Source organism: Camponotus floridanus, unplaced genomic scaffold (assembly GCF_003227725.1).
Source record: "Camponotus floridanus strain SB8 unplaced genomic scaffold, Cflo_v7.5 scaffold2, whole genome shotgun sequence".
NCBI lineage: Eukaryota > Metazoa > Arthropoda > Insecta > Hymenoptera > Formicidae > Camponotus > Camponotus floridanus.
This window is the reverse complement of record NW_020229325.1, coordinates 3718782-3746682: the sequence shown is the minus strand read 5'-3', so window position 1 is coordinate 3746682 and position 27901 is coordinate 3718782. Positions and strand designations below refer to the sequence as shown.

The window sequence follows — 27901 nt, the reverse complement described above, 5'->3', positions numbered from 1 at the left end:
CAGCAGATATGAAGTGTGACCAAATATTACATTACATATTTCCCTTCGTGAATGGGATGTGATCATTTATAAGGTTGCCTAAACTGGGAACAAGCGCGTAAATTTAAAAAGATTTCTCTCTTCCTCTTTTCAAAAGGCTTTTGGAAAATGTATTTTTTTGCAAAGCAATTGCACAATTTTTGATAAGGATTTAAGATAATCGAGATTACAAACTAATAAATTTTTGAAATAATTTAGAACAGATAAAAAGATTCTATATATTTTTTTTTCTTCTATTATTTGTCATTATTTATAAGCTTATAGGGAACAAAATTTTCAAACATTGCATCTCCATTTTTCTATTATATCTTTTTCTTGCTTTACGTGAAAATAAATTTCAATTTTAAGAGAAAATTTTACATTAATTGTCTTTTATTTTTTTTGTATGTACATACAATAGATATTTGAAAATATTTTGTTGCATATATTACGAGAGTAAGCTCTATTATTATTATTATTACTATTATAAATTATTATTATTATTATTACTATTATAAATTATTATTATTATTATTATTATTATTATTATTACTATTATAAATTATTATTATTATTATTATTACTATTATAAATTATAAATTATTATCATTATTACGATTATCATTATTATTATTATTATTGTTATTATTATTATTATTATTATTATTATTATTATTATTATTATTTATACACACACATACATAGACGATGAGCTTGAAATGCGATCAATAGCAATATAATACCGTAATTCGAAGCAACGTTAATTTGAAATCCGCTAAACCTTTTGTGCACCCTTCCAATATTTTTTGATCCTCTTGATTTACTGGATTTGCATTCATTGTCGCCTGAAAAGCCGATACAGCTGGAAATATCATTATTTCCATTTCACACCGTTTGAAAATTTGATAATCTCTCTCTCTCTCTCTTTCTCCCTCCCCCCCTCTCTCTCTCTCTCTCTCTCTCTCGTAATTGACTTGGCTCGCAATAAATGACCACGACCGATGGTGATTACTGTTCTCGCGAATGTAATGAGAGGATTAAAACAACATTGCGCTCTCATTGTCGTATTTAATTATTAACGATATACAGAGGAGGAGGGCCACGCGATCCAGTATACGTGCATTTTATTGACCGATCAAACAATAGGATTTCATATTTGCACGCGTTCGCGAATGACACGCACACACGATGTAATGACGACGATTTAAGAGCGCTCTCGCAATTACATGATTAAATCGGGCACATTCGGTATACGAGTTTACAGCGGTACACACAATTGGGTGATAACACGTAAATTTGCTATCGGATATTCGCGTACAAATGACCGTACATTCGCGCATGGCGAGAATAATAATTTTGTAATAGTAATCTGCGCGCAAGCAAGAATATTATCGGTTTCGTGCCGATAGTTTTTTTATTAAATTCGATATGTTTATTGGGATAGTCATCGCCGCATGAATAATCACTACTGCGATTAATTGGCTGCAATTAATTAATTCACGTGATTCGACTCGTAAGCGTATGAAATCTATCCATTATTTTATCAGTGATTTATTCACTTGTAAAATAGAAATCAAAGCAGAAAAGGATTAAATTATTCTATTGTGATATTTATAACCGATATTTCTTTTTTTTTCTTTATAATACTTGGTTCAAGTTTATCTCGCATCGACACATTCGTAATTCATTAATAATACGTCACGCTGGATTTACGCGTTTGAAATGTATGCGATATGAATTCGATCGCGATTATCGATGTGAAATTGGCAGCTCTATTCAAGGTGAAACATCATGGCGATGGAAACAGAACGAATACGGTATTAAGATAAAATAACGCGACGCGTTTCATTAATAAATAATATCCACAACATCCATTACAGTGACTTGTGACATTCATCGTTCGCGTATCTTAAAAATGCATCAGTGACTTGTGAAGATGCATATTTCGCGAGATTTATTCCATCTAAATATATACATATATCCAATTCATAAATCTCTCACGCGAACAGTCGGAAACAAATGGTTATATACTATTTTTCTCAATATATATTTCATATTTACAAATATTCTACAGAATATTTATTTTTTATATTAATTCATTTATATCATTTATAAAGCGAAGTAATTAAAACGCGAATATATATTATTTTCTATTTGAAGCATATGAAAAAATGCACGAAAGTGCAGGGCAGGAGCAACAGGTGTAGCAACATTGACGTATCGGCGTGAAATTGGCCGCGCGCTTTTCGAATTCCGTTCATGACGTCATGCGAGATCTGTCATTGCAACGCGCATACGGTCCGAACGGATCGTAGCTTCGTAAAACGCGTAACTTTCGCGTTATTCCTTCGCCGTATTGTGATAAAACACGCGTCTCATGCAATTAATATGCAGAGAAGTGCCGCGTAAAGTGCCGCGTAAAGTGCAGTTAGTGATTAATGTACGCGCAATTGTGTTTTCGCGAGTTAATCGTGTACGAGGAGTGTCATGGCGGTCCAGCGAAAAAATTGAAAGAGGAATAAATTAAGGAGATGCTGCAACAACGACAAGTGGAGTGAGTAATATATAATCTACGTAATTTGTCATTTTTTTTACTCATGAAGCATTAATCGATCTCGTATCTTCAGTATGTCATTTTTACATTAATGTGTGTATAATATATATAATGCTTAAATAAAAAAATATTGTATATTTAAAATACTTATACATATATGAATATATCAGAAAAGGAAAGTGACTTTTAATGATTTTTATGAGATAATTTTATAATATATTATCAAAACTGAGATAGAAATATTAAAGAGACCTTTAGTTAAGACTCTTTAAAAAATATCAAGAAATCAATTGTCATTGTAACATATTTCTTGATGCATTTTTAAATGTTTTGTTTAATTTATTCTTGATTTGTCTTCTGTTCTTGCCTTTCGTCTATTTAGTTTCTTCATATTTTTCAGTTGATATCTTTTATATCTTCTTTCCGTTTTTGCTCACAATGCTCACAAACACGTTTTAATTTCATTAATTTTTATACTTAATATAGTAATTTGCTTTTAAATATATAAACACATTTATATCGTAATTCAAATACTTTATGATATGTAAAAAATTAATATTATTAGATTTTCAAAATTTTCAACATCTCTAATATATATTTTTGCGAATAAAAAGTTTAAAAATATCATAATATAATTATGTATAAAATATATTACTCGCTTGTATTTTTCTATATTTAATTAATATTTATTTTTTGTAATATAAACAAGTAATATACTTTGCAATTTGATGAATCTTTTGCGATTTTATAAAATGAATAATCTATTCAATATGATTTCTTCAATACTTGAAAAAATAATATAAAAATTTATAATTCTCATAAAAGATTAATAGTATATATATATAATGATTGATGATGATTGAATAGCATTTTTTAAATATCCACATATACATATGAAAGATATATTTAACGGCGATATGCAATTCTTATTTATTAAATAAAAAGAATAATTATAATTTAATAAATAAGGAATCAATTCTGAATTTCTTGATGGGATATGAACTCTTCACAGTATGATCGGGTGAAAATAATGATAGACGTCGCAGTGAAATCGAATAGTAAATCGTTTATTAGTACGAAGGTGTGTGATAGTGTCTCGAGATTGCCGTCTCGGGGCCGCCGACATTTCGTGATTAACAATACCGGGCCGCGATGTCGTGATACCGTGACGTGAACGAGTGTGACAGAGCTTTTTCTTGTTCCTTAGCTGAGACGTAAGAGATAGATGTTAGAACTAGTTACCCTGTTCTGCGAGCTGGTGCCGCGCTCTTCCGTCTACGTCGACGATTCTGGCCGATCTTCCGCGAGGATTCTCCTCTTCGAGAATCCTCCTCGCAGTCGATCGACCTTTGATCAATCTTCGATGCAACAGCGAATTTAATGGTATCGATACTTGGGCATTGATGTAGATTAAGTTATCGTAGTTCGAGCAAACTTCACCGATAGGATCTCGCGTTGAGCAAGTTGCTCGCGCTAACCCCTGACTAGTGATTCGAGTTGAATCGTTGATGAAGTTAGATCAGACTAAGCAGATTTAATTCGCAAAACATCGGAGCAAAATCAGATAAAACGCTCGCAAATCGCACATTTAGCGCTTTCAATGAGACAAGAATAATCCTTAATCTAGACATCAATCGTTATATAATTGATAAACAGAGTTGAATTTTTATTGATTTAAAAAATGAAGATGACATTTAATACATTAATAAGAGATAAGAGAGTTACACAATCACATTTAGAGCTATTATGCGCTATTTAGTTTGGATAAGATAAGAAGGCGAGAGACGAAAGACTTTTTATAGCCATATTTAGCGCTGAATGTAATTGTATAATTCTGTGTGTTTTATTTTTCCAAATTGAAGGCCGCTTCGATAGACAAAAAACTTAATGCGAGATAGAGTTTGGCAGCCGGCTTTAGCGTTAAATGTGCGTTAAAACATGATTTAAAGCATCAATTTTGAGCATTTTCAGCGTGACGGAAGAGCGAAACGCCCGTGCGAGCTAACTTTCAAGAGATGCTACTTGTTACCTCCTTTCTAGGAGATACTCTAGTGCCTATGTTATTGTGTCCTCTGTTCTGCCTATAGCGCTAAAACCGCCGCTAAGAATTAGCGGTACCGAAGTATGCAGAGGAGGGGTGGTGGCGAAAAGTGTGCCTTCCATCCCCTCGAAACGCAATAATAAATAATAATAATAATAACTTCGCGATTCGTATACGCGTTTGAAAGGTATAAAGAAACGTTCTTTCTACCTCTATAACTTTCGTTCGTACATTATCTTTTTTATTTCTCTTTTTTTCTTTTCTCTTTCTCTCCTTCTTTCTTTCTTTCCAATTGCTCACTTATGTTTCTGCTCTGCAAGAGCTAAGTATCCTTGCACACATAATACGGGAGAACAATAAAAGGTGTCGAGACAGTGAACGAAAGACAACGATTTTACAAAAATGAAACATTTCGGCGCACAAATTTCTCATGCAATGATCCAGTAGTTCGCGTGCAAATTTTTATATAAATTAATTTAAAATATAAATTAATTTGTTTATTAAATATTAATTTAATAAACAAATTTATAAAATACATTTAATTTCGTGGCGTAAAAATTTTTCAAATAAATTGTACATTGTCTACAATTTTATATAATGTTTTTGAAATTTGAATGGATAGCATAAATAGATAAGATTTTTTCTTTCAGCCATTTTTGGGTAAATATCATTTCAAGAAATTCAAGGTCCGAGATATTTTACGTTGTTTCGCATTCAAGTGTGTGCAAATCAAATGGATAAATCGACGAATAATCTATGTACAATTACAGAATATATATACATATATAAAATGAATAATACATGTACATTTTCTTTTTTCGGTTTATTTTTTTCAATATACGATGCTTTTGGATCATTCATGGTCTCGCGTACATTTCCCTCACTCACTCACTACACTCGATATGCAACAATTAATTGCGGTTTTTGTAACGAAGATCCGCATTCGATCGAAACTTTTCCGTTCGCTTAAATAAAAACAATAATAACTTAAACTTTCTGCAGACATATCATACAAGCTATGCACAAGAATAAAATAAAACAACATTGCGAAACATTTAATCAACATGGACGTAATAAGATACGAAAGCGTGTAATTCTGCCTCTTGCGTTTCCTCAATTTTTATTTTTTTCTCTTTCTCTTTCTCGTTCTAGGATTTCCCTTCGAATCTTTCTCGATCTTCGCCTTATATTTTCGCGTTATGCGCATTCTTTGATTGTATGCAGTGTTTCTTTTTGATGACTCTCGTCGCGATAAGTACACACTGTACATATCTATTCTTTTCTTTTCACTTTTCACTCTCGCGCTCTAGTCAGTCATGCTCGCGCAATTATAACTTTTTTATTCGGCTAGAATATACTTCCTGAGGAATGATGAGAGCTGCCTTAGCTTAATTTCAGGAATTGAGCTAATTAGCCAATTAGAAATTTCGCTCCTGGTGTGCGTGAGAATAATCTAACATGTTCGAAGAATTCCAAATGCAATTTACGAAGTCGTTTCAGTACGATTCGTCATCGTCTTAACTCATTAATTAAATAGTAAATTAAATAATATTTTACTGATAAGCTGCTCGCAGTTTGTCGCAAGAAAGTTGACGAAAGAAACAACGTTTCTTTACTAATTAAATTAGTACAGAATTATTCAACTATTTTATGCTTTCTTGATTAATTTAACTCATTTACGAAATCTATAATTTACTAAGAGCATGAAATATTGCAAGAAAATAATCAGTGATAAATTGATAATCCTTAGACTGATGAAAATGAAGCGCAGCCTCATTTTACTTGCGCAATTTAAATGTAAGATGTAATGATAAAAATAAATTTGAAGGAGCGAGAATTCTACGTTATTGCTATATTTAGAATAATTTAAGCGAATAATCGACAGCATGACTCTCGAGAGCGTCACATTAGCATAACTTTACTGGTAATGTTGCGCGATTAACAAATTTCTTTGCCGTGCAATCTGAACTTGCGCAAATCGATTTTCTCATATAAAAACATAAGCGATTGTTGTCTCGCTTGATTTCGATTCACACGAGTGAATTATTATTAGCATTAACGGGATATTATTTTTGGGGACTGCACCACAGGGCCGGCACTCTGATTAAGATATTTCCAATGATGCTCTTATTTTATGTGTAATTTTTAGGTAATTTGCATTTCATCAAATATATATACATGTTAGTGATGAAATTATTGATGAATAATTAATGAAAATACTAGAGATTTTAATTTCTATCATGAAAATTTTAATTAATTGCACGGTTTCGTATAATACAATTTTCTTAAAATTTTCTCAACATTTAATTTATGTTTATTTAATTTGATAACGAGATTAAATAAGAATTGCATCGAGCGAATTGTAAATCTATTCTTTTCATGATAGTACTATTTTGAGCCTCGCAATTTTTTAATATTTTGCACCGGCCCCGCTGTGTCGATCGCGCAAACTACCCTAATCTCTCCCGTCGTTCGTACATATAAAATTATATTTACAACAGAGTGATTATTTCTTTATGTTGAGGTATTCGCGTCTAGGCGCGTCTAAAAAGAGAGCGTGCACTAATTCGAGGAGCGAGAGGAAGGCTCGCGAGAGGACTTCCGCGAGAGACTTTTCTTCTCACCTTCGTCCTGCTCGACTCATCCTTCGATTCTCTCGCTTTTGAAAAGGGGGGAAAGATATAATGAATTCTCCTCCCTTCGCTATCTTTGTCGCGTTTGTCGTGATTGCGACGCGCGCGCCTGCCGTTACAAATAATTTAAAAATTATATTTTTATCATATTTTTTTATAATCTCTTTTTGTGTCTCTTTCTTTCTCTCTGTCCTCCTCTTTATATATAGTTTTTTTATGTATATATTAAATTTTATTTTTGTTTTCTCTCGTTCTTGCACGCACGGGAAAAAGATCTCGGTAACGATATAGTTATAGTACAACTATACTACACACGGGTGGAACTCTTCCTCCCGGCTTTCTATTTACATGGCTCGCCGTTTACTTTCTTACACGTGCGGTATGTATAAAGTGATAGCGGTATTTATACGATGTACTAACATGCGCCTGTATATCCCTCGATCACTTTCCTTCTCACTCTCTTGTCGCCTTGTTCTATATATCGAAAATTCGAATAATTTTGCACCCCTGGCTTCTGTCACTTTGTTTCGTTGTATAAAAACTATTAATATCTCTACATTTTATATAATTTTTTTAAGTTTTTTTTAAATCTAACGTCGACTAGTTTAGTGCACCATAATTTATTAGATATTTTCTTCTTTGCATAAAACTACATATTTCTGAGGTATAACAAACGAGAGAATCTAAAATTATATTACATAAAGTTACATATAAAGATTGACGTAATCTAATGGTCCAATGTTGTCAAAATTAATTATATATTCAACCAATTATGACATTTCTTTTCTACAGCGGGACAAAGTAACAGTACTGAGGAACAAGTTGCCGACTTGCAACAATTAAAGCGTCCCGCGAATCCGTGCGACTACCGATCGAAAATCATTGATATCGACATATATATACATAATAACGTAACCGATCGCAATAATAGTATGCTTAATAATGCACACGAATAATTTGCGCCATTCGCACGCGGGTCTTTGTCCGCAATAAAGCCGTTTGCCAAAATGGCAGTTCGAAACAGAATTGCATGCCGTGATTTCGATTCATGAATTTTCCATAACACGGTTTCCGTTACGTTATTAACGATAACAATGTCGATTTCGTCTGCGAAGTTGACCGCGGCAATTGCTTCCACGAGAAAGCAATTTGCATTGCGAGAAAGAGCTGAATTGAACTACGAAAAGAGAATTTTTATGATCATCAATGGCTTTCGATGTCAAAACAGATGACACGAGTTGCATACGCGAAGCAAGCTTCATCGAAAAGCTTTTTCGAGATGAGAAAGAGCGTTTTTACTTTCTCAAAGATAAAGTTTCCCTACAGCGCTTTTTATTCTCTCTTTCTCTGTTTCTCTTTATCCAGCAGCCCTTATATGGTTCTACGCAATGCTTTTAGAAATTACAAAAATAAAAGACTCGCGCGGCGCTTGAAATCTCTGGCTGTAAAAGCGCGAATACGTGCTTACATGTGTAATAGTGTACTAGTCATGTGCTAGTCATGCATGGCAACTATGGTCTTTGACATCTTTCATGCACGTTGGAGTCTAAATAAGATCCATTTGGGAATGGTTTCTTACAAATATTCTCGCATCGATTTATTACACTATACGTTATATATGTTTTTATGGAAAAAAATTTTCCGTTTAAAAAGATTGAGGTTGAATTAATTTATTATCACCAGTTTACTTGGCCAGGTCAAGATCATTAATAGTACATACTTCAGTCCAAAATTTGAAAGATTAAGAAAAGAATATATTTATTATAATAATTATTAAATCATCTCTATTCTGCTAAGCTTGATGAAATAATAAACTTTCTATTTAGGTACAAGATATTTGTTTGGTATTGGATTTCGATTTTGGAATATCGCTTACATTTCCCTATTATACAGTATCCAATACAGTATACAATGTATTGATTGTATATAATTGAAACTAAATTTTATTTTATTTCTTTTTAATTTGATATCTCCTATTTTCTCGCGCAAAAATAACAGAAAGTGTAATGCTTGTTGTGCTGATTGATCAGATTCCAACGTGCATATATCGTTCTTTCTTCCCTCTAGAATTACAGTATGTTTCAAGGATTCAATGTTACTCTATCACGTGCGTGCATTTATTATTATATCTCGAGAATTTTATTGCGTGTGTATAGATGCTTAGACGAGGTTTTCTAAGCTGGTACGAAGAGTGATTATTATTGGACTAGAAACGCGGCATAATCGCATAGTACCGTCTTAATGTCGCCTGCCGTGCATGCGATCGGATCCGCTCCTTCGAACGGGGGGAGGGGGCTCGGAAATCTAATTATAGGTTTCGTAGTATCAAAGTTTGTACGAAACTTGTCGGCCGGGTAAACAGGCCCGGTCGTTTAGGATAGGACTGGCAGTGGATCGGTTAATTTGACCACGAAGCATCTCGGCACTAACTTGATCCGCAATCTGTGCAATTTAATTTAAACAATCTTGTGTTTAGCCTAAAAATATAATATGTGAATTTTCTATAAAAATGTCACATCAGACTTAAAAACCTGTATTATTTTCTCTCACAGATTTTTAAAATATAGTATTAAAATCATTAGTTAGTAAATCATAATTTCATTCTTGATACATTTTATATTTCAGATTCGCAGTGCTATTTTACCTCACCATCTATTAATACTATTTCAACTTATACATATTATTTTAAATATTTATTTTGAATTTATTTTGAAAATTAATGTTACATTTTAATACTTGGCGAATAATCAAGTATTTCGCGCGATTGTTTATTTGCAAAATTGTTTGCGGATCGCTCGAAAGGGGTAATAGGATTGATCGTCTAAAGTGACTTCAGTACTTTTTCTTTGTGATTGGTAGTCGCACAATTTGCGGGCGACGACGAGGACGAGAACGACTCGTTCAGATTAACGCATTATTTCTCTCTACGTATAAATTACAAACGATTAGACTAAAAAGATAAAAGTAATTGTTAGCGTCCTTTGGTAGCAGCCTGAGTCTCATTAGATTACAAATAAATTTGTTAGATAGTCTTGCAATAGTATCGGCTACATGTATAAATCACTAAGAGATCACTGCGTTCCTGTCGTCCTAATCTCGTCACTTGCTCGCGAATTTCTTCGCTCCGACTATCGAATCAAGTCTATCATGTGAATATATCACGGTCGTCACGATTCGACCAGCCGTAGTAATCAGAATATCCTTATTGACTCTTAACCGTGGACGTCGAAGTATCAAAATACAGCAGTTTAGCACAGCCGAGTCGGCATCAGCCGCTTTCTCTATTAAACGTGCTCGTCAATCCATTGTGACTGGTGGCAGAAAGACTTTTACAATCTCTCATCGTCTCTCTCTCTCTTTCTTTTCTCAACAAGAGTACATTTCGAGGAGAATACGCTCGGTCCTCCATTAGGACATAATGTAGTCCGCGGAATGATGCGAGTGATGCGAGTTTCGGTGCTTGTCCCTGCGATGATTCGTCCGGGAGTTACTGCCGCGGGTGCCGCTGGTACCGGTGGTGCCGGAGGTGTGATGACTGTAGCCACTATCGCTGCCAAAGCTGCTGTCAGGTTGACCCTGGTACAATCTGCCAGCAGTAGTCACTTGATCACACGCTGCGTCCCGGGTCGAGTTAGTGTAATACACTGGCTGGCTGTACTTGTCGTCGCCGAAGAGTCGGTCGGTCGGCTGCGAGTACGTATCCGAATACTCGCCGCCCACCTGGGTGTAGAGTGGCGTCGTGACATCGGACTGACTCTGCAGGCCGTAATAATCGCCGCCATACTGCTGCTGCTGTTGCTGCGACGACGATAGGTACTTGTACTTGTCGCTGCCGGACGATTTGATGCTGCGGGACGAGCGCTCCTTGCTACTTCTGTTCTGGCTAGAATAGCGATGCAACGGACCTAGAACCGGCACGCTTTCGTACGGGTTCTCCTCGAGCCGCGGGGCTTGTGCTGCCGGCAAAGGCGGCACGAAATACGGTAACCTGTGCGCCACCGATGGGACGGACTGTTGACGTTGGGCGATGTTGTTGCCTGTTCGAGTACCGGCCACACCTGAAAGCGGAGATTCAAATCAGTCAAGATTTGCATTTAATTTATTACGAAATTATTCTAGAATTAGATCGAAAATTAGAAATAGAAAATAATTAATATTCGGAAATTCAGATAAGAAGATAAGAATAAGGCTGAAGAGTTAATGAGAGAGTTTCAGATTATGAATTTATCAATAATTTGACATGAAGAAATAGATAAAATATTTATACATATGTAAATTAATGAATTAACTCAATAAATTCCGAGTCAAAGTATCCATGTACAAATAATAACACACGGTGAGTAGATGTAAACAATAAAACAGCGAACAGTGGGATAAGTAGAAATACTCGAAGAATGTAAAAAGTATGAGAAAAAGAAATAACATCGATGGGAATCTAGAGAATATAGAGAACTATATGTCGTCGATCAATAACAGTAAATATCTACAGCGTGAGGAAGAGCAAATATCGTTGTTAGTTTAACGCCCCTCGCAATTACGAAGTTTTTCGAGCGACATTTACTTTCTTCGAGTAATATTTCAACCGAAATGTCTATCTCTATCGTCTTCTCTCGCGTATTTCTTTCCATCCCTTTGCTAAAGTGTCATTATGATTTAATCGTCTGTTTACCCGCGACGCTAGGATAGAGTTGAAGCAGCGCGTCCAGCAGCATGCCCTCGTGGAACTCGCCCACATCGTGATTTTTGTCCCGTCTGCGTCTGTCGAGACTTCTGGGGCTGCGACCACGTCGCTCGCGTGGTTGCCTGCCACCAGCGGGACACGTGCCCCAGACAGGACCACCGCTCGAGGTGAGCATCCTCGCCTCGGACGGTTCTCCCATCGACAGCTCGTCCTCGGCGAACTCGTCCTCGCTCGCTGGCTTGGATGCGTTGGACGTGCGGTGATGATGACGATGATGATGGTGATGGTGATGTAGACGATTGCGGGCGTTCAGCTCGCTCTCCTCGTCCGTCTCCGGATGGTCCCCTGCGGAGTAGAGGGATTCGTTAGAATTTACTTAGCGCCGCGACGATGGAAAGGGGAAGGAAGGCAATTAATCGCGAATAAAATCTGCCCGACAATCGAGCAAGATTAATTAGACGTTGAGAAACTAGAGTATTCTTCGTGGCAAACGCGCGATGAGAATTAATCAGGCGGGTAATTAGAATCTTCCTGAGGAGATAAATTATTTAGAAAAGTGAGAAGACTACGGGAGAGATGTGGGGATTATTTCATGTACGGTGACTTACGAAATTGACCAAGTGTCTTGAAAAAATATCGTATTTAAATATGTATTAATATGTATTATTAAAAATTATTTGTATACAGGGTGTATCTGAAATGATGCAAAACTTTAGGAGCGTATTCTAGAAGTCAAAATAAGACTTTTTTTTCTTATGAACATGGGTCCATAAATGAACTCCCCTCCGAGCTAAAATTCGAAAATGTGTGAAATTGACCAAACACCCGCAACGCAAATTTATTTATCTCTCAAGAGAGGGTGACAGGTAACGTCAAAACCTTTTTTTTCTTAAATATAGCCAATTTTTTTCCCTAAACTTTTTTTCCCTAAACTTTAGAGGATTCCAGCTCGGAGGGGGATTTGCGGATCCATCTTCATAAGAAAAAAAAGTTTTATTTTGACTTCTAGAATAGGTTCCTAAAGTTTAGTGCATCATTTCACATATCCTGTATATATGTATATTTCTCTCTGGTAATATACACTCTTGATAAAACAAAGTTTCATAAAATTCTTTTTTTAACATGTTAAGGGAAAAAAAGAGCGTATAAAAAATTTTTAAATTTTTAAAAATAAATTTTTTTTTTTAATTTTTTATACGCCCTTTTCCTTTTCTCTTATCATGTTAAAGAGAGAATTTTATGAAATTTCGAAAACGTTTAATCAATTTCGTAATCGTGAAAAAAATCGAATTTTTTTAAGAGGACATCTCACATATAATCTCATGCTAGCTGCTATTGCAACATCATTCTCTGCTAGACGTTGATTGAAAAACAACTGTGTCCGGAATAGAAATTATTTCCTCCAATCACGAGAAGCGAAGGATTTGGCTTCGCTTGCAGGAACAAGATGGATCGTAAGCTCGAATCTCATTTAAAACAAAAAAAGCGCGTCTTGAACGATCGGAGATTTTGCCGTTAAATCGTCGGAATAACCCACACGGTCCATTTCGGCCGATATTTCGGCGTAACCGAGGGAATTCGATTTCGCGCAGGAATTTTGCTCGTCGATTCGGCTACGCGAACGCGAGGAACGGTCGTCTCCTCCGTTAATTGCCTCGCGTTATTCCGTCGAACACGAGCGTTCGGCCGCGATCGATACTAACGACACAGCGGGGCGTGTACGCGGGCTAAAAAAAAATTGGCGAATGTCGTACGAATAATCGCGGCGCGACGTAAAAAAGAAAGGAAAAAAAAAGCGATATACGTTCGGAATGTCGAGCTCGCGCGGATTCGCGGCCGCGATCGATCTCGCGAGAAATCGCACGGGCTCGTTGGATTAATTTTTATGCCGCGGCGGAAAAGACGAAAGCGAAGAAAAAAAGAGTGTATCGTTACATCGAACTGTTCTCGAGCAAATCTGGAGATGTTATTAGGCCCTTCTATTCTCAGACTCTGTTGAATCGCTCGAGGTAACCTCTGTCATCTTGAGCGAGTGTCCTCTCAAAATATCCTCCGGTGTGTTTCCATGGAGAGATAGGAGGGTGACTCGTTAACGAGTCGATTCCGACCGAGATATCCTGATTCTCAATTTCCATCATCGAATTTCCGAGCAAACAGCGCGATACGTTATTAGCCACAACAGCTTCGAGACAGATCAAATAAATTTATATATAAATAAATCGTATACGAAATAATTGTTTATTATACCTCAATTTTAAAATATAGGTCAACTCCGTGTATGAAATATATTTTTTGTTTTCGTAAAATAATTTTCAGACGCTTCGAAGAGTAAGTTACAAAATTATTAAAAAAAGATACAAGAATATACATATATATTTATGTATGATGGTAGAGAAATGTAGCTTTATGAAAATTATTGAGATTATAAAAATTATTTTCCCGGGAATTATTTTATCCGAAGTGGAGAATTTCATTTGACACACAGATTCAATTTGATCAATTCCATGAGTGCGCGGGTTATCATCCTCGTCGACGTGATCGTCGAGCGAATCTGAACGATCCGTTCAATTCCCTAGCGTTTTTACGAGCCCGCGAGGGACAGGACCACCCCCTTTGAGATCGATGTTCTCTCTCGTCTCGAAACTGGAGAACGACGACGCATACATAGCGTATACACACGCGGGTCGGGCTCGTGGTTACGACTAATGCACGCGGTGCAGCATGTATATTCGATTACCGGGTCCTCGTCAAACGTCGAAAGCCTCATCACCATACTAATTAGCCGTCCAACTAATGGGAAGTATAAGTCAGAGGTCGTGTCACGCTTATCTCCCTTCGGTAAAATACACGATGGCACAGAAGAGCTACGGGAGGGAACGCTACGGAAAGAAAGAGAAGACGACAGAAAGAGAGAGAAAAAAATGATGAGTTTATGGGAGAGAAACAGACGAAAAGATGTAATGTAAAACTGCACTCATCAAAATCTCTTGAAATGAGTTCGGATTGATACATGTGTATACATATGTGTATATATATATATATATATATATATATATATATATATATATAATATATTTACTATAATACATAAATCTTGGAGAGAATTGAATTAGTTTTGTTGTTCATCATGTGATTTTTTTTTATATCGCAGAGTGTATATTTTATAGATTTTTATAGATATTTTATAGATTTAGAAATCTCTCATGGATTCTTGAATTTATAGATTTTCGAGCATTAGATATACTTAAATTACTCTTATAAATTTTTAATGAATGCTTGTATATTGTTCTTAATGAAGAAACTTCGGATTCGTAGATTTGTGATTCCATAGATAAAAATCATAGAAATTTATATTTACAAATTTTCTCTTTTACTATGACTTTTCTAATTTAAAAACTTATCTCGGAGCAAGTCCATGTTTTCATCCGTAAACATTTTACCGTTCTCATTTTTTGTTCAAAAGTCTATTCTTTTGCAATCTCGTGAGATTCATATTATATAATACCGCAAATTCATCGAATTCCGCAGATCTTACATTCGTAAAGTGTATTTTTGCGATACGCAAATTTTCACGTGTCCTTGAAAAGTTTCATCGATTCTTTTTGTCCCATAAATGGATCTTTCTACGATTCGCGACATGCGTGAATTTACCGGATTATTCTGATAAATGCAGTATCTCACAGAATCAGAAGGGAGAAGGACGGGCGAAAGGAGGGAAGGGGACCAACGTGGAGGTCTCACAAGCGCGCGTTAGTCGGGATTCAACGCAGCCGTATGTTAATCGTGTGTTAAGCCAACCGACAGACGGACACACCGTTGAAAACTCTCGTATACTCATGCCATACCTATGCGTTTGCCGCGGGCATGTTCGATCCCGAGGATACTCCGTTACTTGCATCTTCAAAGGCGAGTCTCATCTAGAAGGAGAGTGCGTAATTTACGTCTGCATGTGAACGTTTTCAACGCGTCACCGAAAAGACGACGGGACATCTTGACGATTTTGCTGGGATTCTTTTTTTATCCATCGTAATTTTTCGATTCATCGAATAGATAATATAATTAAGCGATTTTCTACATATTTCTTTTTTATTTTAAATTCAGTTTGCTTGAGCTTTATTTATATCTTTACTTGTTTCTTCTTTTTATCGCCCTGCCTTAGTTCGCACTATCTCGCTAAATGATCATCAATCGAAAGAATCTTAAATAAAATATCATAATATTTCTTCTAAGTTTTTGACGAATTCTCTGCCCAAATAATGTACGCGCAAAAAAAGGAACAGATTGCGAATTTTCAAATTCATCTAATTTAAGTCTAATTTTTGTTTTTTAAAATTAAATCTTTTAATGAAAATATTTTTAATTCTTCCTTTTCTCCATCGCCGCATTGTTGTTCTCGAGATCCTCCAGTGCGATGTTCCCCGTAAAAAGACCGCGCACGTAAAAGGAGACGCTTGAGCAAAGCCGTCCAAAGTAAACATCGATTATCGGCACTTACCGTTGCTGAGCTCCTCGTAGACAGGATTATAGAGGTCCTGCGATGTGTAAGGATCAGGACCGGGGCTACTGCAGACGAACACCCCTCTTCCACTTTCCTTGACGTCCAACATCTGCCGTGATAAGAAAACTGTCAGTTAGAAAAAGAGGAATAACACACGACGCAAAAAAAGAAAGAAGTGTATATAATTATTTATATTTTTTTTTCATAAAATATACCGCATGTTGTTAAATGATATGACGTATATGGCGTACTTGCAACTTTTATTTATACTTACACAAATAGGATGGAAGACACAAATAAGTGTCGCAGAAAAAACAAAAAAAGTCGATCAGCACCGATAGTTTTTTAAAACATGAATTATTGAAAATTGAGGAGATGCGCCTTGTGATTAATTTTACGTTCGATAAAATCTCAATTTTATAAATTATGCACCGTTTGAGGATTAAGACCGCCGCCATTTCCCTCGCTTTGCGAAGTTGAAGGGTAATTAGTCGCGAGTTGTGACTAAAAATGGGTCAGCTCGTTACAAACGAGCCCAGGTTTTGCGTTGTTTTACGAGGCTCTTTACGAACGGCGACTTGTTTACGACGGCGTTGGAAAACAATTAGCGAATAAAGGAAAGGGACGCGGGGTAGCGAGATCGAAGAGGGGGAGAGGGGACCGGGGGAGAGACGTTGAGAAGAAACTCAGAAGCGAGGTGGTAACTGGCACGAGCGAAAACCTTAACACTCTTTCGGCTTTGTGTTTTCCGACGATTAACTCGTTCCTATTGCTTCACCCTCCCTCCCATTTTCCTTCTCGATGAAAGCTCTCGAACTCTCACCCTTCTTATCTCGGGGATTTCAACCCCGGAAACGCTGACTCGGTCAACGGAAGCGAGGGTGTCGAAAGTTAATCCCCAAATTGGCAGAGAGTTTATACATCACGGCAGAATAATAAGAAACAATCTCGCCACAAGATTCAACCCGACGATTAGTCTTGTTTTCGTTGACACTCTCGTCAGGTTGGGTGATTAATTTTCGCGCGTCAATCACTCGGCTCGATGGAATTTTAAATGTCTCGCGGAAGATGTCAATACTCGTTGAGACCATCCAAATCGAATTGTCAGTCAATCGCATTTTTCTTTTGTGTGAGATTAATTAAATATTTTATCATCGGATCACACATACGTCAGAAGAATTCAAGAGATCGGACAGTTCCTCTCTTCGTCGCAGAACACGAGGGTCAATCGAAACGCTCGATTGGCGGCAGAGGGAAGCGCATATAACCGATACACGACATAATTGCGGACGCGAATGGTTTAATCCCTTCACCTCGAGTTAGAACTCGTCGTCGCAACAGCTCGTCGTCGCAACTGGTTTCCTCTCTTCGTTACGACCGATGGTTTGCGAGGCGAATTTGCCACGGGCTTTGCTCTTCGATTCGACCAGAGTATCGCGTTAACGGACGCAAATGGCGCGCTGCGATCCCCAATCTATCTCGCTCTATCACTTCGCTCGTCGGGGATCCATAACGTTCTATGATCCCGCCGGGATACCATTCACACACACGGCGATTGAAATTCCGCTCTAATTTCTGGGAGCTTAATTTCTCGTACGATGGATATCGAATATATTTCTCGAGTGCCAAAAAATGTGGATTTTGTTTCATCCCTGGAGATTTAGTCGCGAAGGTACATAATGCTAAAGATTGGAAAAATTGCACCGTTTACAGAGGAAAAATTCCACGTCAAATTGATTGTGCAAAATCTTGAGAGATCAAATACTCGTGTGTTCAAATGTCCTTCTATCACGTCTAAAAGTTACACAGTCTTTCCGATATAATCCCGATATCTTTATCCACCGGAAACTTTTCCACCCCACATGCGATCGAAAGAGCTCACGATTGCAAATGTTAATTTAGAACGTTTTCTCCTTCGCGAGGAATTTTTTTTTACCTCGCGCGAATCCTAATGTCATCTCGCGTAAAATAAGACGATTGTGTGACGTAAATTCAACATATCGCGACCCCGTGCGGGGGTTGAAATATCACTGATGGAGTGTGTGGGAGTATCGGGGGGAAGGGGAGTTCACGTCGAGCGCGATGCGGCGTACGTTTCTATCTAAAATTATATCTCCCGAATTGAGTCGCTTCCTGCTCTCCTCGGGCGGATGAATAAATGGATTCGATCGCCGGATGTATCGGTGGTATATATATCGTGTGTCTATTTTTCGTATTCTCGAGATTTGTCGCGGTAAACGTACGATAAATATGGCAAATCTCTCTCTTTTTCTGCTAAATGCGCGACAAAAGCGTGGGTCGAAAGGTCGAATGTCGATTTTATAACACATTGAAAACAAATACTGACAAGAACATCCTGTCGAATTACGTTCAGTTTACGAGGCCAATCGATTCCATTTCATTTTGCGTAGAAATAATCACATGGGGCGAAACAGATTTCATATTGATATCGCCTGATCATGAATGAGGTATTATTTCCCGCGCGCTATCGGTTAGCAACAATATTATGTTGCACAAATCGTACGATGCTATCGAATGGCGAAACCTCATTAAAATTTCTGGCTTGTTCATCTATTTTGTGCAGCTTCATATTTTTATGCATCCTTTCAAATGGCGAAAGCAATTATGAAATAAAATTATTAAAAAAAAATCGTCAGAAATAATATGTAATAATTAAATATTTCAAAGAGACTCTTTCTCTCCACATATTCATTTACACGTTTATCTAAAGATTGAAATGTATGCTTTAAAGCTTGCGTGTGCAGAAGAATTTTATAAACTATCTTTATTTAATCTTTGAAAATTTTCTATTTTCGATTTTACAGCACATGCAATTTTCAATCGGCCTGTATAATTCTCAACTATATACGGAATATTTGCAATATAGTCTACTATTTGCGGATGCAATCGAGTGCTCTAAGACTAGCGAGTGCACAAATTGCCAGACTCGAGTTAACCGCTTGGTTTGCGCGGGGAAAGGAGAAAGGATTGAGGGGCAGAAGCGGCTACTGCAAAGGAAACCGACCGGACTTCTCGCATCCCCCATTGAATTCCCCGAGGCGGTACTATCATACTATCACCGAGAAAAAAACGATCCCTCATTTCCCCCGGATTCGATACTAGCGAGTGCCGGCGGTCTTGAAAGCGCACAGGGGTTTATTATCGTGTTTAGTCTGCGGAAGTCGTCATCGTGGTATTTGCGATTTTTCGACTGTTTAGCTCATTTGGCCCTTATACCTACTAATCTTATATATTTAACGATTCCGGAGAAGCGCTTTGTTGATCATTAAATTTTCCGATATTTGTTTATAAAAATATTTTGATATTGAACAACAGATCCTCAAAAAATCGGAATTATAAATGTGACATTTAATTGTTTAAAATAATCATTGCAAGAATTTATATTTATATTCTTATATTTTTTATATGTATACTTTATATATTTAATTAATGTATAATATAATATGTGTATTTAATATAAAAAAAGGGAAAACTTGAATACATTGAATTTAAATATTTTATGTTGTCGAATTGTATTTAGTTAATTTTGATTTAATGTTAAATAGTTAAAAGCATTTTGTGATATCGAGCCTTCTCTATGTTTAATATCCAACATACATTTGACTGACTTTGATTAATTTTTGAAACATTTTCTTTATAAAACCGAGGCACGATTCTCTCTTTAACTTGTACCAGTGACAAGATAATTTTTACTTAAACGTTCCTCCTATACAGCCCTACCTCGTGCACGAGAAATAGAGTTGGGAGACTCTTGAAAGTCGAATTACGAGTTCGCCAAGTCGCGTGTCCAACCTTCGACCTTTCGGAATTGAGTTAGGCACCATTAGCGCGAGCACGAGATAGAACGAAGGCGGAACTGAGTTCTCTGAATCGAACTTCCGTTCATAGCTCATCTAAACGGTGCAGAATGGCAGGAGGACTTCTCCTGCAGGCGAATAACGAAATTTATTGCACGTTGATTGACAGACTAAATAAACGAAGTCAGAATTGTTGTAAGATATATGATATTTAATTACACTAAACTGAGACCTTTCTTTAACTTTTAACAAATTTTCTCGTTATGTATTTTTATTTCGCGGTTACATCTATACATTTTAAATCTCTTTTTAAATATCTCATCTTGTAAATGTCTCTCTCTTTCAATGTTAATATTAGATTTCTAATAGATTTTCTCTGATTTTATTTGAAAATGTTTGAATTAATTAAATTAAAATAATTTTGCATTTATCGAGAACAGAGGACAGGCGTCGGTTCTGCCCTCGTAAACGCACTAGCGCATTTTTAGGTGAGTTATGCGAGTTGGCAAAGTTCCACACGTTCGGAGAATTTTCAATCTTCCGGCTGAGAAGTTTGATATTCGGCCGGTTTCACTCGGACTTGATTATCCTAATGATTTTACGGTACCCGACGCGAGTCTCACTTGGTCGAAGAAGCGAAACGTATAAAAACGCGACCGACTTTTCCTTCTTCCTGCTCTGCTTTTTCCTCCGTCGATATTAAAATTCTATGTCTGTTATATACGTCTTTTATATAATGACCTGGTGCTCGCGGGGGCCTTTGAAAAGTTGATCGTTTTAATGACCCCGTGGCCCCCGCAGGCGGCGGCGAGCATCTCGCTAAACTTAGATCTTCTCTTGGACGTCGGCGACAGTGCATACTTTAAAACGTCTTAGCTGACATGAGAGGAAGAAAAGAGAAGAAGAAGGGAATGATGGCAGAGGTCGTCTCGTCCTTCCAACTAACTGCAAAAGTTCGCAGTATAAATAAAAAATTGAGGACTTTTCTAAATTAATTTCGACCGATTTAAAGATTTTTTTGAATTAATTTTAATTGAAAAATTCGTGGATTTAATTTTTCGTGGCTAACGAATTTAAGAATATTTGGAAATAGCGATATATTAAAAGCAGCGAAAAATCCATTTATGATTCGTGCCAAATTATGACAACTCCAATAAAAAAAAGACGGTAATTTCCTTCTCTACAACATTTAAATGAATAAACTCATCTCTTTCTAATATCTCATGTTTCTTGGCGTATTACTTCGCGTATCTAAAGAGAAGAAGAAGAGAATGATGGCGAAGATCGCCTCGTCTCCTTCCAATTAACTGCAAAAGTTCGCGGTATAAATAAAAAATTGAGGACTTTTCCAAATTAATTTCGACCGATTTAAAGATTTTTCTGAATTAATTTTAATTGAAAAATTCGTGGATTTGATCTTTCGTGGCTAACGAATTTAAAAATATTTGGAAATAGCGATATATTAAAAGCAGCGAAAGATCGATTTATGATTCGTGCCAAATTATGACATCTCCAATAAAAAAAAACGGTAATTTTCTTCTCTACAACATTTAAATGAATAAACTCATCTCTTTCTAATATCTCATGTTTCTTGGCGTATTACTTCGCGTATCTAAAGAGAAGAAGAAGAGAATGATGGCGGAGATCGCCTCGTCTCCTTCCAATTAACTGCAAAAGTTCGCGGTATAAATAAACAATTGAGGACTTTTCTAAATTAATTTCGACCGATTTAAGGATTTTTCTGAATTAATTTTAATTGAAAAATTCATGAATTTGAATCTCTAACGAATTTAAAAATATTTGAAAATAACGATATGTTAAAAGCAGCGAGAGATCGATTTATGATTCATGACAATTTATGACAGCTCCAATCAAAAAAATTAATTTTACATTTGTGATTCTCATAAAACAACGAGGAAGAGAGAGAAAGAGAGAGAAAGGGAGAAAGAGTGCACGCAGTTTTATCCTTCTCTACCAACATCTGAATGAATAAACTCATCTCTTTCTAGTATCTAATGTTTCTTGGCATATTACTTCGCGTATCTCTAAATTTAAAGTGACAACCACCGATGCGCTGCAGCGTCCAACATACTCCGGATAATATCGAGTTCATGTATATATAGCAACGTACGTGGGTGTATATCGTGCAAACATACACCGATATGTGTGTCGTGACTGTATCGCATTACTGTAACCGGCTAATTGTTAGTTAGTGCGCCAATTGCATTAGGTTCTAAGCCCAGGGTGACCGACTCCACTACCTCCTCCCTCCACCCATCTTCCCCATCGTTATGTCGCTACTGCTTTGCAGGTACACCGTCTCGAGCTAACGATACGGCCCCGGCGCGCGTAATCGAGCCTACAACAGGTGGATGTTAGATCGATAGACTTCCGCCAGCGAATTGACCGTCCACCGGTTTATCCGGTGCTGAGCAGCAAGATTTATGATGCGATCGATAACGGTAAAAAGAGCCCGCGGACGAAATAATTATGGTTTAGTCGTGACGTCGAATAAAGTTCCACCCCTCGTCGTCACGATTCTAACTCCGTAATACATTTTCGTAATCAAATTGATCTCTATCGGCTGTAATTTCCTTATCACGCGTGTAACTTTGGTAATTCGGTTGTTTCGCGTTGCATTTAAATTTTGCGCGAGAAACCTGAAATATTTGTTATCGTTTTATCGAACTTTTTAATCAATTTTCTGATTGACGGATATTGCACGTGTCGTATTGGATAGTTAAATCGAGAATCGATCGAGAGACAGAAAATGAAATTTTAACAAGCTTCTTTATAAGCAAATTAATTGCAGCTAAAATGGAACATATTTAAGAGATGTTTCCTTTGTCCTTTCTTTCCTTGCTTATTGTTAGAAGAAAATTTAGAATTATGAGAAAAATTATATAAAAAGAGAGTGATGTGTAACTAATCTAAAAATTATAAATAAGGAATTTTTTAGCAAATTTTATAAGATTGTAAAATTAATATTGTATCTTGAAATATTTAAATCACGTTATATTCTACGCTTCTACGCAGAAATAATTATAGGACATATGCTTGAAATTGAATTATTTAAAAAGCGAATGAATCTTTCAAAAATCGACGGCGTTTCATATGTGTAATATCGATGAATGGTTTAATAATATTCAAAAATTTGAGTTTTACTTGACCTCGTTTTACGGGCTCACCGTAAAGATGTCAGCATTATTAGAGAAAGGGACTTCTTTTGAGAAAACGTGAGGCGAAGGATGATCGATACATCGACAAGACACATTATTATCGGGATTTTCTAGTCTACCAAATTCTTTTGATTCGCTGACATTCAAATATTTAAGCTTGATTTGACTCCGTGTTCGCGAATCGACAAGCTGTCACGCGTGACAGAAAAAGATCGTGAGAGAAGAGCTCTTCTGATGAATAAAAATAAGAGTGTGCCAAATAAAAATGCAATCTGCACAAAATGCAATTAATACGTGACTGCCGAGATCGATCGATTACATTAGCCGAGAAACTTCAAGAATAAAAGTTTTAATTTCATTAATTTCTTCGGATTATCTCCTCGCGCATTGAATAGAATCAGATATCAATCTTTAAAACGGTAAAATCTTATTCGATTTTCAAGATTTCTAAAGAAAATTCATCTTACCATTATTCAGCGAGAGAAAGCATTTTTTTACTTTTCTTATTTCCGATGAAATGCAGAATTTTCTTAAGAAATATACGTAGTATGTCATTTTCCGCAGATTCTTTTATATCCAAATGTACAGTTTTTTTTTTAATTTTTTCAATTCTCAATTTATTCCTATAATAATTTCTGTTCCACTAGTTAAAAATCAAAAGTAAAAATTATCTTGCATCAGAAACCCCAAAGAGAGAAAGAGAGAGAGAAAGAGAGAGACGAAATTATTCGGAATTGACTATTCTCTCGATTCTATCCGATAGTTTCGTTTTATCCCGGTGATGATGTGCAAGGTGAAACATTCCGAAGCACTTTGACACCAAAGAAATCGCGAACGCCGCAGAAACGGATTGGAGCCCCTTTCTCGAATCTTTTCACGTCGGGAATCAAAATCGGAGCACGAGCTATATTCTTTTGTTCATCATCTTTTCGAAGATCGCAAGTCGCTTTTCTCTCGTGCCGCTCAAATATTTATGTCTCTTGTTCGTTCGTTGGCGAATCAACGAGTCGAAATCGGCGACGCGTGCTTATCGAAATTTTCGGGCGTCGACCTCGACCTCGCTGCAAGTAGTAACAGTCACTGCTGGCTCCGTCCAGGACGAAAAGAGGACGTGAGATGCGCGTATCCCCTTCCCTGCCTTCGCCAACCCTTCGGCAATTAAATTACACGGGCCTGGGCTACGGAGAGAAAACAGAAGAAGAAGAAGAAGAAGAAGAAGAAGAAGAAGAGGTGGAGAAGATCCTCGCGCCGCTGGATATTTGCTCGACTCCATTTGCGAAATTAGAGATCTATTCGTCCGCGCGGGAGAGATGGCAATCGCTTCTGGGGAGCAAAGGTGACGCGGCACAATGGTGACGCGTCAATCTCTCATCCCCTGCTTCTCCCTGCTTTCCTTCGGAGAAGCCGTCCTTTATTTCCTCTTTTTAACCTCCCGTTTCTTCCCTCGCGAACCTCCACGGCCTACTTTCTTTCCCATCTCTTGCCATTTGTGTGTTTGCGAGGATTCATCACCGAAAAGGAACTCGCTGGTCGGAACGATTCTGATTAGCAGAACTTTGTTTCGACTATTATTAAATTTGTTTTCCTCTCTGTAAAAATGAAAAATTCCAAAAAATAAAGATGATTTCTCGTTTATGTGAATTATTCGATCAATGCAGAAAATTAATCGGTGCAACCAGCGAGCGAGCGCATTTCTCAGTCAGAAAAAGTTTGAACACAGAAGTGGTTATTCCGTGTCCACGTGTATTGTCATTGAATCGGGGGACGATTTTTGGGTTACGCGAGAAGAGAACTCGGCGTTTCCCTCTCCCCCTTTGGTCGCGCCCCCTTTGGTTCCGGTACTCTTTCCGTGACACTCGCTTCGAGTAAATCCGCGTAAATCTTGCGTCTTGAACGGGATGCGAGGGACGGGACAGGATTGTGGACCGGGTCAATAACCACTCCTCGTCAAATTTTTCAGCAAAGTAATTTTATTTCTCTCAAACCTCTCCTCTCTCCCATCTCTCCTTCTTCTCCCTTTCTTCCATTAACTCAAGATATACACAGGACTGTCGTTTCGTCCTTCGCCTCGTCGAATTCGCGACGTTATTCACAGGACACCCGTGCCAACCGTTCGGCGAGGCGTAACTAACGGTAATAAATAACGGTAATAATACTAATAATGATAATAATAATAATAATCATAGAGTAAGGATAATCGTAATAATAGTGATAAAGACGACGATGATAATAGCGGTGTCCACAATCGTACAATTATAATGACGACAGTTTAGATCATTTACAAATCGGAAAAATCAAGCTCTCCTTCGCGACTTCCGCGCGTCCCTTATCTTTCTTTCCTCTTCTACCTCTTTCTTCATATATATCTATATATATTAGATCCTGTCGATCGCGTTTCTTTGTAGGTGTGCTATTTACAAAATTCACGGGTCTAATCTCTAATCTATTTACAACCATAGAGTGCGTCCGGCTGCCGTGCCCGCGCAATCGACGAATAAGGCCCCGCGCGTTCCCTCTGTTAACCCCGTAACTTCCTTCCGCGTCACGCTTCCGCTCTCCATCTCCTCTCTTCGCACGTCGTGCACTCTTTCGATTTATTAGGTTGTGGAGATTGCACGGGCACGGCTCCGAAGTAACAAAATAAATACTGACTAGCCCGCCCTGGCGCCTTCTGCGTCGGCGGCGGCGGCGAGCGAGCGGACGAAAGCTTGCGTGACTCGGACGTTTAATTGATAAATTAACGATAAGCTGACTCTTTTTTCCCTTTCGTGTGTCATGTCATCGAGTATGCGAACAAAAGAATCGAGAAATTGTTTGCTCTGCGAGAGATTTAGGTGCCGCTCGATGGGCGGCCGCTTACTTCTATTGTTATGTGTAATATTTTTTTCCCGCGGCTCTATTCGGATTACAGGATGCTTTCTCCTCTAGCAATTATTATCTTTATATATAGTTTAGATAAATAGTAAATTGTTTCCTCTTTAGTTTAAGCATATAGTGCACGTACAAAGTTGCCTTTTCTCTAACTACTTTCTTCTCTAGAAACGTGAAAAAACTAGCTACAGTCCCTTTCAAAGTGCGAAAGCATCGTGTGATCTGAATTGTTTAGAATCTTCGCAACATATGTAACTTTTAATCAAGAGTACGGACGGTCAATCTTTAATAAATCACAAAAATTAGTCAGCGTTCAAGAAACACAAATTGTTTACACTGTTCTTTGCAATGTTTCCTTCGAGAATCCAATAAAAGAAAACTTAAACCTATCCTTTAATTAAACACCGACTAATCTTGCTCGCGATTTATTAAAGCCGCTCGATGTAATTACAAGACACTGGAAATATCGAGAATCGAAGCTCTTATGTGAATTACAGCTCGAATGTTAAATAAGAAATCGGCCAGGGCTCTCTTGCAGAGAAAACAGAAATCGAATCACGAAGCACACACAGCCTTAGTGTCAATGTCAATATATGGAATACCTTGTGTTCCGCCTCCGTCCGCTCGCCGGAAGCCGAAGGGCGCCAGATAACCTTACGACGATAGCCTTAGACGGGACACAGCTGCGACGTCCCTTCTCTAACGTCACGTCACGTCACGTCGCGTCGCATCGCGTCGCGTCGCGTCACATCACGGCAACAGGAAGATAGCTCGGTAATCGGATGTCGCTCGGTCGACCTTGACGCGAGATATGTCTCGGGGAGGGGACGCGAATGTCCCACGGGGGATCCGAGGGTACGTCTCTACGACGCCGCGACGAGACTGTCGGCCGACGGCCAGGACGGCGCGTGTCACGTGTCCTGAACGCGCAGGTAGACGTCCTGCTCCGGCTGGCTGAGGAGATGGTGTATCTGCTGCATGGTGCAGAGCGGACAGACCTCCTCCTCGGTGCCGTCGGCGACGAGCCTCCTGGCGGCGCCGGGCGCCTTCCTGCCGTTGTAATCGATGATGTACGAGTAGCCGTCCGAGTCGACCGAGCTCGATCTCGCGGTCGTCGATCGCATCAGCCGCTTGCCGGGGGGGTTCGCGGTCTCGGCGCGAGCGTACCTCGCGGCCTCCAAATCCGAATCTTTGAAATCTATGTACGAGTAGCCCTCGGAATCCACCGAGGGCCGTCTGCGACTCGTCTCTCGGCCCGCGAGCTTCGTCGGCGCCGTTGATCCGGTAGGGCTCGATGGTGTCCGAGCGGGGGAGGCGCGCGGTCGGTGAGTGGGAGTGATGGGGATGCCGGAATCGCGGGGCCTCGCGGGAACCCGCGCGTCGGCCGGATAGCCTTCGGCGACCAGGCCGACGTCGAGATCCCGACACGGGGGAAACTCGTCGCGACGGATCGCCGTGGGCGCGGGTGGAGCGGGAGGCGAGGGAGGCCGTTGGCTCGTGATCAGGGCGTTCTGCGTTGCCAGCAGCAGGTGGCTGTCTCGCAAGAGATTGCTCTCGTTTCGCAGCAAGAGCGGACTGTTGGCGCCGCCCGGGGCTAATCGAGGGCTG

General features: G+C 38.2%; 1 protein-coding gene across 3 annotated transcripts in view; it reads right to left on the bottom strand.

The window, feature by feature from the left end:
• Nucleotides 1-9880: 9880 nt before the first annotated feature.
• Nucleotides 9881-27901, bottom strand: part of LOC105253632 — a 372672-nt gene continuing 354651 nt past the window's right edge. For all 3 annotated transcript variants that reach the window (XM_025408060.1, XM_025408061.1, XM_025408059.1), the window contains 3 exons: nt 16423-16534; nt 11916-12272; nt 9881-11304 (listed from right to left, as the gene is read on the bottom strand). In XM_025408060.1, coding sequence (XP_025263845.1) covers nt 10655-11304; nt 11916-12272; nt 16423-16534 — 1119 coding nt within the window. In that variant the 3' untranslated portion in view covers nt 9881-10654. The remainder of the gene's footprint in view (nt 11305-11915; nt 12273-16422; nt 16535-27901) is intronic.